General features: G+C 40.7%; 1 protein-coding gene across 3 annotated transcripts in view; it reads right to left on the bottom strand.

Moving 5' to 3' along the window:
• Positions 1–17816, bottom strand: part of HMGXB3 (HMG-box containing 3) — a 60746-nt gene that overhangs the window by 36499 nt on the left and 6431 nt on the right. For 2 of the 3 annotated variants that reach the window (XM_019965225.2, XM_019965224.2), the window contains exons 4-9: positions 15803–16300; positions 14136–14234; positions 7817–7948; positions 3471–3877; positions 1245–1420; positions 1011–1108 (exon numbers count right to left, since the gene is read on the bottom strand). In XM_019965225.2, the coding sequence (XP_019820784.1) occupies positions 1011–1108; positions 1245–1420; positions 3471–3877; positions 7817–7948; positions 14136–14234; positions 15803–16300 (1410 nt within the window). The remainder of the gene's footprint in view (positions 1–1010; positions 1109–1244; positions 1421–3470; positions 3878–7816; positions 7949–14135; positions 14235–15802; positions 16301–17816) is intronic. The other variant, XM_019965226.2, reaches the window with a different exon arrangement.

The following is a 17816-nucleotide window of genomic DNA, read 5'->3' as shown; positions in this document are numbered from 1 at the left end:
AAATGTAAGAAAAAATGTGCTTCAACACATGCAATTTTGACACCTGGTAATAAGTCTTTAACAGCTTTATTATTAAATCGAATGAACTGTACTGGTTACAAGCCAGTGGATGAGATGGTTGGATGGCATCACCAATTCAACGGACATGAACTTGGGCAAACTGGGAGACAGTGAGGGGCAAGGAAGCCTGGCGGCCTGCAATCCATGGCATTGTGACGAGTCGGACTTGACTTGGTGAATGAACAACAAGCCAGTATATGGAGAAAGAGCCATTCTTTTAGGTTTGAAAGATTACATTTAAAGCATAAACACAGACAAATGCAGGAAAGGACTTCAGGGCTGAAACAGTGCACACCAGACTGTCAATAATTGTTATTTCTAGGTGACAGGATCATAAGACTTATTTTCTTTCTGCCTTACCTGAACTTACTATAGCAATCATGCATTCATTTTTTTCTAAAAAGATATGACAACTAAATGCAGTATCTAATCCTAGACCAGATCCTATACTGAAGTAGAAAATGCTATAATGGACTTAACTGGGTAAAACTGACAAAACTGGAATACAAATGAAAAAGTATCAAGTTTCATCCAGTAACAAAATACCTCTATTTTTAGGAAATGCACAATTAAGCATTAAAGAGTAAAAGGCCGTGTTATCCTTAAATCATGCCTATTTTAAATACACACACACACACAATGGGGAAGATACATGAGCACAAATGTTAATGCAAAATGGGCTAATACGTTAACAGGTGACGTTAGAGAGTGCACAGGTGCTCTTTGTACTACTTTTATTCTTAAAACTTTGTTTTAAATTGTTTCTAAATAAAAGTACACATAACAAGAAATTAAAAAATAGACAAGTCATTCATGCTAAACCTACTCCCAGAGCTCTACCAGTGTAATAATGGAGGCTTTTTCCCTATGGCTTTGAGACACTCAATGGAAGCCCTGTTCTCAGAGCAGCCAGCCCCCCAGGGAGCTCCCCCTCTGGGGAATGGTCTTACCTTCACCTCACCAGTGCTAGATGGCTGCTGGATGGGCTGGCCCAGCTGCTTCAGCGTGCTTGGCTTCAGGCCACAAGTCCTCACAGAGGGAGTCTTATCTGAGACAACCAGGAGCCAAACTGGTGACTTAAGTGCATTCAGAGTTGCCCTAAGTCTCTCATCTCCATGCTCAACCCCGACTCCTGCCCCCTTCCCTTTCAACAGTCCCTCCTCCCGGTCTGTCCCAGACCTTACCACTCAGAGGAAAGGCCTGCCTGGCCCTGGGCAGTCCCATGCTGCTGCCTCGGCCCACATTAGCTGGGGCTGGAAGAATTGCTCTCATGGGTCTTGCCGCAGCCAGTAATGATGGCTTGCCCCGTGCTCTGCCTTTAAGCTCTGGGGCTCTGGGCATAGGAGTGAGCAGGTCAACTCTGGGGGGAAAAAAAAAGAAGGAAACTCTCCTAGAAATTCCAGACCAAGGGGAAGAAAATCAAAATGCTATCTCCAGATAGCACTTTATTAGAGGAATACTGTCCTGGTTAAAATGTCATACTTTAGACATTAATTAAACCATTAAGCAGCTCTGTAACCCTGGGCAAGAAATGTCACTTCTGTTTACCTCAAGTTTCTAATACGTAAAATGGGAAAGTAATTACAGGTACTTCATGGGTCATTATGAAGATTTTTAAAAAGTGTAAAACCGTGCCTACAGTGAGGAATTATCAACAGCCAATGTAATTATAACATCTAATCCACCCCTAGTCAGCTCAAGTATTTGGTATATCAGTCTCCCACATGAGGGCTGCTGAGAGACCCTGGAAAACACGGTCCATGTTTTCTTCATCTCTGTAGCTCCAATTTGAGCATAAGCCTGTCCATAGGAGGCCTCAATACACCTTGGCTAAAGTGCTTCAGCTGCCCAAACCAAAAGTGCACAGCATCCTTCTCTAAGGACACAGAACCATCTCAAAGTATTGATATATTGTTAAATTTTAAAAGGCAATGAGTCAAAGTATGTATGTTATGCTGCCATTTGTGTAAAGAAAGGTGGGGGAAAAAAATAGACACACACACACAATTGACCTTGAACAGCATGTATTAGGGGAACTGACCTACACGTACTCAAAAGCTCGGTGATAACTGCACAGCCTTTCCTCCATATCCAGAGTTCCCCATGTGGCAGATTTAACCCACTGCACACCATGTAGCACAAGAGAATGTATGTACTGAAAAAAATCCGTATGTAAGTGGACCCACACCATCAAGTCCGTGTTTGTTCAAGAGTTAACTCTGTATGTACAAACATCACATGTTTTCCCACCTTTCTTTACACAAATGTTAGCATAACATACATATTTTAATATCTTGACTTAAAAACCTTAACATTATTATAAACACACAAACACACTCCTATCTGTTTATATATACTTAAAATTATCTCTAAAAACACAGCAAGTCTGTGGTAAATGGGAATGGAGCACTGAAGGATGGGACAGAAAGTTTTTTTTCAGGATATATTTCTTACATCTTGGAGTTTGAACTAAGTATATTTTCTATTCAACAATAAAAAATTTCATCATAATAATATAAACGAGAATTTCTAAACCATGACACTACTAACATTTCAGGCCAAATAATTCTCTGGCACAAGAGGCTGGCCTGTGCAGCACAGGATGTCTAGCAGCATCCTTGGCCTCTATCAGTAGAGGCCAGTGCACTCTCTCCCCAACTCTATCAACCAGAAATGTCTCTAAACACTGCCACAATGTCCCCAGGGGCACTGTGCCCCTTTGAGAACCACTGATATAAACAAATAAGGGATTTCCATTTTAAGATGATAGTTGCCTTTGCAAAGCAGCTACATAGAGCATCCAGTTAAACCTCTAAAAACGGGAGGAAAAACAGCCCATACTTATGGACTGCTCCTATCTGAAAGCTTTACATGTGATCTTTTTCAGGCAGTATGGTCAGGCACTGAGGATATGATTTTTTTTTTTTTTTTTAGAAGACTCAACTCAAAATTTTCCAGAGGGGGAGAATGAGTATGAAGTGACTGTGCCCAGTCAAATAGAAGCCCAGAAAAGAGTCACAATCAGAATTTAGTTCTCTGACCACCAGGACAGGAATCTTTACATAAGATGTCTTAATAATGCCTTGCTTTCCAAATGTAGGAGCCAGGATCGAATATTAGGTCTGTAACACTGCCCACAGTCTGTACTAGCAAGACTCTACAAAAAATGCTTTAGGGAGATTGACTGAAGAGATGTATAGGACCAGGACAGTACTGAAAAGACAGCAGAGTATAGGAGAAATGGCAAATCAGTGGCTCTAGGCTTTGGTTTCTGTATCTAACATAGAGACCATGAATTGGGCTCTGTTGCCTGTCTCAGGAATGCTATGAAGACATGGACAACACAAACACAGGGCACTTCACAAGCTGCTATTCTAAACGCAACGCTATACATAAGCACACTGGGTTACCCTGTAGGCTTTTTAGGAGCAGGGAGTGAACCGGAGGTGCTGGTCCCCTCGGCTGGCGGTGGCACGTCTAGTCCAGGACTGTCATTTTCAGTTGTCCCCAGAGAGACCTCAGGCTTGACCACTGGCGTCTTAATGACTGCTGCACCATGATTCCCAGGAGTTTCCTTAACCAAAACATGGGCATCTGAGATGATCACTTCCTCCCACTCATTCTCCTCACCCACTTCTCTTGGAGGAGCTACACTGAGAAGCTGGCTTACAGCCTCTGAGTTCTCCAGAGTCAGTTTGGAAGCGTCTTCCTTAGCGGAATTTTGCTCAGTGGTGACAGGCTGCTGATTTCTTTTAACCACAGAGCCTTTGGAGGAGACACCAGAAGTCAATTCCACTTTGACTTTGGCTGGCTTTTCCTAGAAAAAATAAGAAAACCTTTTATGCATGTGGCATTTTACAGTTGACAACACATTTACAAATATTCTCTTATTTGATCCTCGTAACAATAATGTATGAACAACAGATAAGAAGTTGAGGCTGAGAGAGGAAGAGGCTGACTTCAGGCCCCAAGTTTTATAAAACTGGCCTGAACCTAAGTCTTCTGATTCCAGTTTCCTTTCACCACAATATTCAAGGCTATAGTTAGGATAAACCTATTCTTCTAATAAATTTCCTAATGACATGTTTCTTTAGGTTTCAGCAAACAAATGCTGGCATTTTTTACCTCGACCTCTGACTGTTCAAGGCCTTTTTTACTTCTTAAAAAAATTTCTTAACAGTGGTTGTGTCCAGAATGGGTCTCAGAGGTTTTTTCTTCCACATGAATAGTGAAAGGCACTATAAACTAGAAGACAAAACACAAAAGCTGCGTTCTGTCTAGGCTCTGCTTCATCGTAACTGCTTATGTCACCTGAGGCAAGCTTAATCTGATTCCTCATTCCCCATTATGGAAAAAGAGAGCTCTTGGGTCAATGGCAGGCAGACAGCCTTTTGGGAGACTTAATTGTTCATGGAGGGGCAGGACCCCTCTTTGCACTTTTCAGGAAGCTCAGTACCTGTGGCCAGTGCCACTAGATTTCAGTACTGTCTGCCAGTCACTGACTACCAAAAACCTCTTACACTTCTAAAGTCCCTCTGGGCCACATGGTGCCTCTGGCTAAGAACCAACATAGATAACCTTTAAGAAATCTCCAATAAAGCACTCTTAGGTTCTAATATGGAGAAGGAAATGGCAACCCACTCCAGTGTTCTTGTCTGGAGAATCCCAGGGACGGGGGAGCCTGTTGGGCTGCCGTCTATGGGGCTGCAGTCAGACACGACTGAAGCGACTTAGCAGAGTAGCAGCAGCAGGTTCTAACACATGATGACAAACCATGAGGACAAGAAACATTCTTAGTAAATTGTACTCAGCTTCCTGACTGCTCAAGAGGGAAGTCAGCAGAAAAACAGGAGACATGTTAAACCAAATCCTTGAGATGAGGTATCTGAGCAAAATGTTGTCCACTAAGTAGGCTATAGACAAAAATTCTTTGCAGGAAGACTGAGTAATTTAAGCAAACAGAGCAAAAAAACTTGAGCTAGTGATCTCACATTTCCTTCACTCAGCGTACCCTTTTTAGATGTCACTTTCTTTCAAGATGGAAGACAAATACTACCAGTTCCTCATGCAGAGACCTCAATTACTGCTATAGGAGTGAGGCCTTGACCTAAAGAGCCTTATATACCATCTTTTGTTCCATCCAACTCACTGGGAACTGAGCCACATGTTTCTTGGGCTAATTTTAGTTAGTATGAACTCCAGAACAATATAAGAAAAGGTGAGTCATTTCCTGACTGGCATGGACATATTTGGAACTTTCAGAAACTATTTATACTTGCTCCTTCAGAAATCAGAACTCAAGAAATCTTAAGATTCTGCAGCTTAACAGCACAGCAATGCCTGCAGTTTGGTTTAGTGGAAAAGGCAATAGCATAATTAACAATGTGAATGTAACAAGTCATTTCTCCTCAATCTATTTTTCCTCAGCTGGAAACTGGGAGTTGAACTAGCTGATAACCAAGGTCGCTTTTATCTCTAAAATTTTAAATGCATTTATGCTACAATGTTACCCTTTTTCTTCTCACAATTACTTATTCTGTTCCAAGGAGACTTAGAAATCACAGTATATGCTCTTCACACGTTAATTCTTTTTAAAAAATATTTACTTATTATTTATTTGGCGGCATCGGCTCTTCGTTGTGGTGAATGGGCTTAGTTGCCCCCACGGCATGTGGGATCTCAATTCCCCAACCAGGGATTGAACCTGTGTCTCCTGCATTAGAAGGTGGATTCTTAACCACTGGACCACCAGGGAAATCCTTACATAGTAATTCTTGCAAAAATCTTGGAGAAAAAAATTTCTAACTTAGCAAGTAAAGACAAGAGACAAGTAGCTAAGAAAAAAAATTTATGCATGTCATGAGTTCGATCTCAGAAAAAGAATGGCTTAAAAGTTATTTCAATAAAAGGGAGGGGAGAAGACAAAATGAAAAAGGAAAGAAAGCCAAAGTCCAAACAGAATCTGAAGCAGATTATGCACAGGATAGGTTAGACTCGGGCAAAAGCACAGGAAACAAGATCATCTGACAGACGTGCTGTGCATCAGTGAAGAAGGCCAAGGAGAAGTCCAACTACTACCCAATTCAATCTTCCTACCGCAGTTGGGGAAGTGTATTTTGGGAGAATAATTAGGGTGGGAATAAATGAAATGGCTTCACAACAACAAGAAAACTCCACAAACCCCTAGGTATTTCCTGCCCCTTGAAGTGTTAATGTTCACAGCCAGTAACAAGAGACAATTATACTGCTGCCAACAATGGGAGCAGTGAACCCCTACAGAGGATTGAATATATAATTACACTAGAAATGAACCATCCACTTTGCATGGACAATTTCATCTGACCCCTCCAACAACCCTATTGATGTAGGTAATATTCTTAATTTCTATTTACAAATGAAAGGAAGCCTAAATCAAGAACAGAAATGTAGAATGACTTTCCCAAGGTTACAAAGTTAAGGTCTGAACTGAGGAAGCTGACTCCAGAATTATATTCTTAATTATTAACCTATTCTGTCTCCAAAACTGGTGCTATCCTGAACTTCAATACTTAGCCAGAGGGCAAAAGTCACTATCCTGATAATTTTCTAAGAAATGTTCTGTGGAAAATGCCCCAAAGGAACTTAGTAAGTATGATACTATGTAAGTTTTCTCTACAGAGAAGATAAGTCTGGACCATGAGTTGAAACACATGATGAACACAATCCTAAGCCTAAACTATTTTCACAAAAATAATGCCTTCTCTTTCCTTTTCTATCTACCCAAATTCTATTGCTCTTTCCAAATCATCTCCTCTATAAAACCACTTCTATTTTAGTCTTTTTGTCCCTAGATAATTTAGTCTCATATCAAAAATGTAGCAAGTATGTATGATTTATAGTCAGTGCCAAGCATACAACAGGTAACAAAAAACATGTTCTGAACTGAACATCACAGGGGCATAGCTCTAATGCTCATTTATTTACCGAGCACCATTTATTTGGAGACAGAAGTACATATTTGGAAAGTTAAACTATGGCAGAGCTTGAATACTGGGTTAAAGACCTCCACTTTTAATAGAAGCTATAGGAAACTAAGTGGGCTTCCTTAGTGGCTCAGACGGTAAAGAATCTGCCTGCAATGTGGGCAACCTGGATTTGATCCCTGGGTCAGGAAGATTCCCTGGAGAAGGAAATGACAACCCACTCCAGTATTCTTGCCTGGAAAATCCCATGAACAGAGGAGCCTGTTGGGCTACAGGCCATGGGATTGCAAAGAGTCAGACACTACTGAGCAACTAACACTTTCCACACGAAACTAAAAGGACTCAGAGCTAAGGAATGAGATGTGCCCTGTGTGTATGAATAACTAAGCAGTTAGTGTGGGGGGTGGATTGCTAAAAATGCGACCCTAACAGGAAGTGAATAATTTAACCCAGTATAGTCATTCATGGAAAACTATGAAGCAATTAAAGGTAACGCTTTTGAAGAATATTTAATGATATGGTATGGTAAAAGAAAAAAGACAAGATACAGAATTTCTATACCCACAGATAAAGACTAGAAAAAATCTTAACAGACACTGAAATCTTAACAATGGCTTTTGTTTGGATGGAGGTTATGGATAACATTTTATTCTTTCTTCTTAAAAAGAAAGAAACTGACTTATTTGTAGCATCAGAAAAGTTAAATGAATATTAATTTAAGTCATCTATTCTTAAGGGGAACAGTAAGTTTACTTTGTGAGGTTTCCAAAGCAGTGATGGCCAATGGACTTTACCTTTGGGATCCACTTCCCTCCAAGGAAGTTACCACAGGTAGGGCACTTAGGTGGTTTGTGCCTGGTGACATATGTAAAGGAGCAGCCTGGGCTGGTGCACGTTCCATGGCCCCGTCGGGTGTATGTAGTAGTCTGTAAAAAAAAAAAAAAAAAAAAAAGTCAGAATCAACAGTACAATCTAATTTCTCTCAGATCCTCATGACTGTTATAACCCCAACAATGGCAGGAGGATACCAGCTTGCAAAAAATTAGCCAGTTCATGATCTTAAAAGGTCAGAATTGGAAAGGCCCTAAAATACAACTAGTTAGTTCACTTTTTAGAAATGGAGAGAGTGAATGCAAATGAAGAAAGACAACTGCCTAGGGTTACAGAGTTAGGTACCAGAAGAATAGAGATTATGATAGTTACAATTAATTAAGTGAAGTACCACACAATGCTAAACACTATCAATGTCGCACTTGAAGTTCTCAGCAATACTATGAGGCAGGTATTACTACTACTGAGGTTCAGAGTGGTTAAATGCTTTGTTTCAAATCATGAATCATGTGGTGACTCAAGGACAGAGAGAGCCCTAGAAGACAGTCAAAACTCCTTCCACGCATCCTGCTGCACCCTATGGCTCTCCACACATCAAAGAATTTGCTTCATCTTCTCTCTTATTAGGTAAAAATCAGAGAACCTAGAATCTAGGATTCAAAGATATAAAAACAGTCCAGTCACCAAAAAAATGAGAGGGAACTCCAGTTGAAACCAGTTCCTTTGACACTCAACAGAATTTGATTATTTGTATACATATATTCAATCACTGGCTCACATAATCAATCTCTAGTGATTTCCCTTTGAACAGAATGTATTACATTTCAGCTACAAATAGAAATTAGCCACGCTCCATTTCTTGATTAATGCTGGAAAGAAAACACTTTCCTGTGAGATCTGTTCAGTCACTTATGAATGGTTTACCCAGCTACTAATCCCTGTCTCCCTAGCCCGGCCAGAAAGCAAAAACCTCCCTTAGGAAACACCAAGCTGCCCCTAGGCTGCCTCTGGCCAGAACACCTAAGGAAAAAGGGATACGACAGTGGTAGCAAATCAAGGATGAGTGTGAAGTTGTGTGGCCCCAGGAAAAAGGATTTGGGTTCCAACTTCGTCACTGTCACACTGAATGAGCTGGGGGTAATTCATCTTTGCTCTTGGGCCCTTGATTTCCTCTTCTGTAAAATCACCTGCCCTTTCTGCTTAATGGGTATATCTTGAGGAACAAAAAGTTTGTAAGACTATTTTTAATGGAAAATAAAACATTTCTCTTTTCTCTGACTGTGGCCCCACACAGAATAGTCATCAGAGAAAAGTTAGTTCCATAAATAAATCACCACCAACTTGGAAATACTCCTAAACAGCAGCGTACAGAAATGACTTTAGAAAATAATGCCAGTGTTCAAGGTTGATGTTGCTCTTCTAGAACTTGATTTAACATTTATTAGACCATGAAAGAACATTAATTTCCTGAAGAGGAAAGGCTCAGGAAAAATAGTTTACTACAACTTTCTTATCTAATAAAGTATTATTTATCTGTAGCGGGAATTTTAAGAGGAAAAGGCAGACTATGACAAGTTAAATATATGTACCTAAAAGAAACCAAGATATGTACCCTAAAAAAAACCAACAAGTAACGAAGACAAAGTTAATAAGCCATAGACCAATAAACGAGATAAAATGGATTCATTAAAAATATTCAGTTTGGAGTTCCCTGGTGGTCCAGTGGTTAAGAATCCACCTGGCCTGGATAGCATTTGGATTTGCCACATGAATAATTTAATTACAGCAGAAACTGTAGATAAAATGTATGGTTTCTGCTTAAACAGATAACATGTTCAAAAAAACTAAGATGAAGGCATACACATTCATAACACATACAATATTCAGATCACCTAGTACAAACATTAAGAAATAAATTTGACCTTTAAACCTAATTTCAATTAAAATCTATGTGAAGGCGTAAAAAAAAAAAAAAATTTAACTGCAAAAATTAAATTAAAAAATCTAATCATATGTATTAGCATTAAAACATGTATGGCAGGTCCTCAAAGTATTTAAGCTTAACTTACAAATAGTGGCTTGTATAGGACAACCTGCCTTAAAATGCTGAGAGATATTCTCGTTTCCAAAAAAAAAAAAAAAAGAAAGACTGATGCCAAAGCTCCAATACTTTGGCCACCTAATGCGAAGAGTCAACTCATTGGAAAAGATCATGATGCTGGGAAAGACTGAAGGCAAAAGGAGAAGGGGGCAGCTGAGAATGAGATGGTTAGATACTATCACCAACTCAATGGACATGAGTTTGACCCAACTCCAGGAGATAGTGAAAGACAAGGAAGCCTGGCATGGTACAGTACATGCAGTTGCAAAGAGTTGGACATGACTTAGAAATTGAACAACAAAGTAAAACTATCATGTGCAAATTATTCCTCAAATATGTTATTCCTTCTCCTTCTTCCTTAACTTTTTGTACCAATTTGTGTGTTGAGGAGGACCAAGGATATATGTGGTTTGATTTGGAAGCATGGAAGGAGAATCAAAAAAAAAAAAAGAATCCACCTGCTAATGCAGGGAACACGGGTTCAATCCCTGGTCGGGGAGGATTCCACACGCCTGGGGGCAACTAAGCACACGCGCCGCCACTACTGAGCCCAGGAGCTGCGACCACTGAAGCCCGTACGCTCTGGCGCCCGCTCTGCAGTGAGAAACCTGAGCACCACAGCTCGAGTAACTCCCACCCACCGCAACCTGTAAAAAGCCCACATGCAGCAATGAAGACCCAGGGCAGCCAGAAATAAATAATTTTTTAAAAAAATATTCAAGCATTTCAAAAGAAAATATAACAAAACATAACCAAAACAATAACAAGAAGTAAGAGGACATATTTAAACCAAATCATATTAATAATCACATTAAATATATAGTGCCTAAATACTAAATACCTAAATTACAAGGCAGAGACAGTCAGACAGGTCTTGCTCTTACAGTCAAACTATATGCTGTCTACCAAAAAGGTACTTTAAATACAAAGCTACAAAAAGGTAGAAAGATGGAAAAATATATAGCTCGTTAATAACAATAATCAAAAGCAAGCTTGATATCAGACCTAAGTAGATTTCACAGGCAACAGTGTGAGAGATAAATGCCATTTCTTAATAAAGGAACAATAAACGTATCCAGAGAATTTAACAATCCTAAATGTTTATGTATTTAATAACAGTCAAAATACATGACACATAAACTAACAGAACTGCAAAAAGAAACACACAAATCTATGATGAATGGCAGATGCTTTCTTAGCAGTTGACAGAAACAGCCGACAGAAAATCAGCAAGGAACATCACAAATCAACTCAACCTAATCTGAAATGTACAGAACACTCCATCCAACAGCAGATTACACACTCTTTTCAAATGCACTTAGACCATTTATCAAGAGAATCCATACTCTGAGCCATAAAATAAGCCACACTCAATTTAAAAGGATTCAGATCTTACACAAACTACAAAGTTCTAATCACAATGGAATCAAATCAGAAATCAATACTGAAAGATATCTGGAAAATCCCAAATATTTGGAAAGTGATACACCTCTAAATAACTCATGGGTCAAATAAGTTAGAAAGCATTTCCAACTGAATAAAAATGAAAACATACCCTACCAAAATTTGTGGCATGCCACTAAAAATACTGCTTGAAAGTCAAAGTGAAAGTCGCTCAGTCGTGTCTGACTCTTTGCAACCCCATGGACTATACAGACCATGGAATTCTCCAGGCCAGAATACTGGAGGGGGTAACCCTTCCCTCGAAGAAGGCAATGGCACCCCACTCCAGTACTCTTGCCTGGAAAATCCCATGGGTGGAGGGGCCTGGTAGGCTACAGTCCATGGGGTCGCTAAGAGTCAGACACAACTAAAAGACTTCACTTTCACTTTTCACTTTCATGCATTGGAGAAGGAAATGGCAACCCACTCCAGTGTTCTTGCCTGGAGAATCCCAGGGACTGGGGAGCCTCGTGGGCTGCTGTCTATAGGGTTGCACAGAGTCGGACACAACTGAAGCGACTTAGCAGCAGCAGCAGCAGCAGCCTTTCCCTTTTCCAGGGGATCTTCCCAACCAAGAGATTGAACCCAGGTCTCCGCAATGCAGGCAGATTCTTTACCAGCTGAGCCACAAGAGAAGTCTGAAGTAGTGCTTGGAGGTAAATTAAGCACTAAGCAGCTATATTAGAAAAGAAAGTCTCAAATCAATAACCTCAGCTTCTACCTTAAGAAACTAGGTAAGACCAAATTAAACCCAAAGCAAGCAGAAGAATGATAATAAAGATCATGGCAGAAATGAGTGAAACAGAAAGCAAAAAAACAATCGAGAGGATCAATGAACCCAAATGTTCCCTCTCTGAGAGCAATAAAATCAATAACCTCTGGCCAAGTTTATCAAGAAAAAAGAAAGAAGACCCAAATTACCAGTGTCAGTAATGGAGAAGGGAAATCACTACATATTTTATAGATATTAAAAGGACACAGGTTCCTCAAAACTTTAAAGACAGAATCACCACATGATTCAGCAATGCTACCCTTAGGGTATTACATCCAAAAGAACTGAAACAGGGACTCAGACAGACATTTGTATTCCAAAGTTCCTATCACCACTACTCACAGTAATCAAAAGGTGGAAATAAACCAAATATCCAGCAATGTTTATGAATGGATAAACAAAACGTAGTATATACACACAATGGAATATTTTTTAGCCATAAAAAGGAATGAAATTCTGATACATGCCATAAGACAGATGAACCTTAAAAATACGTTAAATGAAAAAGTCAGATTAAAAAGGTAGTCTTTGAATGATTCCACTTATTTGAGGTACCTAGAATACACAAATTCCAAGAAAGTAAAATAGCTTTACTAGGGCCTAGGGTAGAAAGCAGGGGCAGGGAATGGGGAGTAACTGTTTCATATACAGTTTCTGGTTGGAATGATGAAAAAGTTCTGAAAATGGGTAGCGCTAATGACTGCATGACACTGTGAATATACTTAACACCAACAGCATTTGAATTGTACACTTAAAATTGACTAAAAGGGTAAATTTCATTACATATATTTTACCAGTTTTTAAAAATTGTGTGAAAGACAAACTTTCAAAGCTCACTCCAAAATAGATAATCTGAATAGTTCTATATATATTTTAAAAATTGGACTTGCCATTATAAACCTTCCCACAAAGAAATCTTCAGGCCCAGATGAGTTCATTGATAATTCTAACCATTTAAGGAAGAAATAATGCCAGTACTATACAAAACTCTTTCAAAAAACAGAAGAGCAGAAAATATTTCACAGCTCATTCTATGAAGCATAACTTTGATACTAAAACAAGAAAAACACTGTATAAGAAAATTAAGAGACCAATAATATTCCTCATGAATATAAATACAGAAATTCTGAACAAAATGTTATCAAATCCAATCCAGTAATATATTAGAAGGATAATATATCACTGCTAAGTGAAGTCTACCCCAGGAACACAAAGTTATCATTTGAAAAATACTATTAATCATACTAACAACAACAACAACAAAAAAACCCCAATCATTTCTAAAGACACACAAAAATCCAATATCCAATCCTGTTAAAAACTTCCAGAAAAAATAACTTCCTAAACATGATAAGGGTATCCATGAAAAACCTACAGCTAATGATGAAAGACTAGATACTTTCACCTTAGACAGGCAGACAGACAAAGGCGCTGGCTCACAGCACTTCTCCTCAACAGTGTGCTGGAGGTCCTTCACAAAACCCTAAGGCAAAGTCTCAGCCCACACGCTGCAGCGTGTGACGGAAGTAACACTGAGAATCAAAAGCCCTGGGTCCTTGTTCTGCCTTGTCTCGCAGCTCAGTGACCCTGAATCACAGAACAAGTCCTTTTTCTTCTTTGGACCTTTTCCCTAACCTGCACAATAACAGGATTGAATTCTATCAGTGATCTCTCAAGTTTTCTACATCAACACTTCAGAAAATATGATAAAACCCATGGAACCTATCCCAAGAAATTACTTTCTCAAAGAGAAAAATTTGTATGTAACTTGAGTTCAAGGATCCTGTGGAGCTCTATTCACAGACCCGCCCCCAACTCCCTCACCCCCAGTTAAGAATATCTGAACCAGAAAATCTCTGAGATCTCTGCCAGTCGCCATGTCCTAAGTTCATTAACAATTTTAGAAAACTACCTGAAAGAGAATTCTTACAGAGCCATAATCTCCATCAACTCCCCACATACTAACCAGTTTGATGGAGGTGGGATTCTCCACAACCGAGTAGGCAGGAAGAGGCAACATAATGAACTGTGTGGCTGGCGCAGAGGAGCTACTCTCACCGGAATCCTGCGGGTACAGGGAGACAAGACAGTTTTATTGAGATGGAGTGAAGAACACCCAGGAGCACTCATAACACTGAAGATAATCAAGTCCAATAACCAAAGATAACATGTTTATCCAGTGGGTGCATCAAGAAAACATATGAATCTACAATTATCTCAAAATAAAAGTTTAACTAAGGACAAAGAAAACCACTACCACAGGGAATGTGCTATCCTCATTTTACAAATGAGAAAACTGAGGTTAAGATACTTAAGACTCCAAAGATCACATCAATAGTCAAAGAAACCGATTCTTGTGACCATCAGATGTTCTTAGGAACCTATTCAGTTCAGTTCAGTCGCTCACTCATGTCCAACTCTTTGCGACCCCCATGAACCATAGCACACCAGGCCCCCCTGTCCATCACCAACTCCCGGAGTTCACCCAAACTCATGTCGATCAAGTCGGTGATGCCATCCAGCCATCTCATCCTCTGTCGTCCCCTTCTCCTCCTGCCCCCAATCCCTCCCAGCATCACAGTCTTTTCCAATGAGTCAACTCTTCCCATGAGGTGGCCAAAGTACTGGAGTTTCAGCTTTAGCATCATTCCTTCCAAAGAAATCCCAGGACTAATCTCCTTTAGGATGGACTGGTTGGATCTCCTTGCAGTCCAAGGCACTCTCAAGAGTCTTCTCCAACACCACAGTTCAAAAGCATCAATTCTTCAGTGCTCAGCTTTCTTCACAGTCCAACTTTCACATCCATACATCACCACTGGAAAAACCATAGCCTTGACTAGACCTATTAATCAGGTCAATGGCATGCTTCATTACCATATACAGCACTGCGGCAACAAATAATAAAATTTATGCCTGGCAAGGAATCCTTTGGAGGGCTATCTGCTCTCACCCATCCAGCTGTAGGGGCCACTGCATGCTGGTCCTCTTACATTGAGCAGGACAACTACCTCTCTCAGGATGCCATCCTACCCAGGATGACAGACAGCCTGGTGGCAGCTCCCCAACTCTTCACTTCCAGGGTCCACGCTGTGGTAATCACTGAAATCACTGCTCTTTCCCCTCAACTGGGCATGAATGGAAAGCCACTGGGAAGAGATCTCCCCCTGTTTTCTTGGCTATTAGTCCGATCAACCTGACTGTGAAAAGAACTTCCTTCTTCTACTTACTCTGTGCCCAGGAAGGCCATTTACAATCCCTCCTAAACAGTTTTCAAGATGCTATTATGTTTGTTGAAACAATCGTAAGGGAACATAAAATCCTAACCAATGCCAACAGCCTAACAGATCCTGGCTTTGACTCATGGACAAATATCATTCCCATCCCTCCTAATGTACCTTATCTCGTGTGAAGAAAACACTGGCTAATCTGAGCAAGTGGAGATGTGAGAATGCCTAAGAAACTGAAGAGGACTTTGGACCAAGCCTAGGGGCAAAAAGGTTCAAGAGGACTGCAGTCCAACTCAGAAGTGCCACACCAATTCCTAATTACCACTACTCCAGAATCACACTGCATGGGTCTAGCTGCCTTTTTAACTCTCTCAGGTAAAGCACAATCACAGTACCTGTCACTTACCCTCATGACTGTTACTACAGACATACTCTCCCCCACCTGGGGGTGGGGCACAGTCAGGCTTCCAGTGGTGAGGTCTGATGAGCCGTTCACTAAGGTCTCTTCAATAACCAGGCTTGTCTGATAAGGTTGGCGGCTCTCCCCTACCTCCAGGGAAGCCTCATTTAGGAGCACATCCTGGCTGAGGATCTCTGAGGTGGCGATCTCCTGTACAGCACCAGGCTGGGCAAGGGCTCCCACATCCTCAGCTAAGGCCTCCACAGTCAGGCATTGTTCTGCCATGCCTGCATGGCCGGGCACTGTCTCCAGGGCAGTGTTGGACACAAGAGATGGTCCTTTGGGGGACATCTGGTTCTGGGCCACACACAGCTCTAGCTGAGGGCAGCTCCGCTCCTCCTGCAGGCTGCTCTTGGGGATGATGATGTAATCTGAGCGAGGGAGGATCTTGCGGAAACCTGGGATGTCCGGAACCACAGCAGTCAGTCCAGAGAGCTTAGAGTTCTGACGATGAAGAAGCCACGTCGGGGAGACAAGCAGAGATAACAGAGTAAGACCACGTGAATATACATGTATAAGCTTCCCCCCCCGCCCCCCCCACAGAAGAACCAGAAAGATTCCATTCTCTTGACCTATGACTTAGGGTTAGCCTCTGCCAACAGCAATATCATCTTCATTTGAATCATACTTTAGCCAGTGTAACTTACTCAGTCACAAAGGAGACAATAAGTGGGTTAGATTCTATAAGGGGCACTGATCTTGGCATCATGCAACTGTGAGCTGAACTCCCAGATCTGGTGGAGTCTTGAACAAATTCTTTCCCCTTTTTAGGTTTTGCTGCCCTATCTGTAAAACAAGGGAACTGAATCTGGCTATTTATGAGTTCTTTTCCAGCTCTGACACTTTAGGATTTCAAAGTAGCTTTAGATGCCAGGATGTATAAGGGAGATTTAGATGCCAGGACGTATAATGCTCAATGAAACATTTAAAGCATAAGATACAAACCAATAGGCCACTCTGGATCTCAGGGAAGCAAGGAAGAATTCTGACATCATAGCTTCTCCCAGACTTGCAAAGAAGGCTTCACAACAGAATGTGTATAGGGGAGGGGTTATACAATAAGGACCTGAATATACTAGGGGAGGTGGGAGAATATAAACATTAACACTGACCTAGGAAGGTTTAGAAAATACTTCTTAAAAGCAATACTATTAAGTTAGGTACTATTATCATGCCCATTTCTCAAATGAGAGAAATGCAGGAGGGTAAACTTTCCCAAGACACACAATTAGTGAGTAGTAAGACTGAAACTCCAGGCCAGGTCTTCTAAGGAGCTAGAAGACCAGGTACCAGAACACTAGAAGCCACAGCTCTGCATGGCTACCTGGAACCAAGAAAAAGGTGATTGTGTTTTATTTTTTCAATTTAAACTGAAAGTTACCCAATAAGGAAAACAGAAAAGCTCAAAGTGAACAGATAAGTGAGAATGGAAATTAATTGGACCAAAAACTAATTTTAGAAGCATCATTTAAAAACAACTGAATCAATTACAAAAGGATCTTTAAAAAAAAAAATCAAAAGAAGTGGATGAGACTTAGGCTACAAAGGAAGCACTCAGGTGAAACTTGAAAGCAAACTGTCCAAACCCATTATGGAGCCTTTACTGGAGACAAAATGAAGAAATGATATCCTCAAGTCACCCTTTGAAGCCGACAGGTCAAGAGAACAAAACTAAATGGTGGCAAATACAAAGGCTGGTCTGGACTTTATCAACAAATCCAAGCCCAGAGAAACCAGGGCAGCCTGAATGACATTCATCTTACACACTGTAAGGAATGACACTGCAACCACAGGCCCAGCAACCTGGCAAGAGCCCTAAAGAGCTGCAAGGGACATAGCCCACCACAAGGTCTCCAACAGGTTCCCACAGAATGCAGGCAGAGGGTCCCACCTGCACACCAGGTAATTGGGGAGAGGTCAAACAGCATAGAAAATCTCACCCGGTCTTGGTACATCCCAG

Source organism: Bos indicus, chromosome 7 (genome assembly GCF_029378745.1).
Source record: "Bos indicus isolate NIAB-ARS_2022 breed Sahiwal x Tharparkar chromosome 7, NIAB-ARS_B.indTharparkar_mat_pri_1.0, whole genome shotgun sequence".
Lineage (NCBI taxonomy): Eukaryota > Metazoa > Chordata > Mammalia > Artiodactyla > Bovidae > Bos > Bos indicus.
The sequence above is the reverse complement of the archived record's forward strand: the minus strand, read 5'-3'. Positions and strand labels throughout refer to the sequence as shown.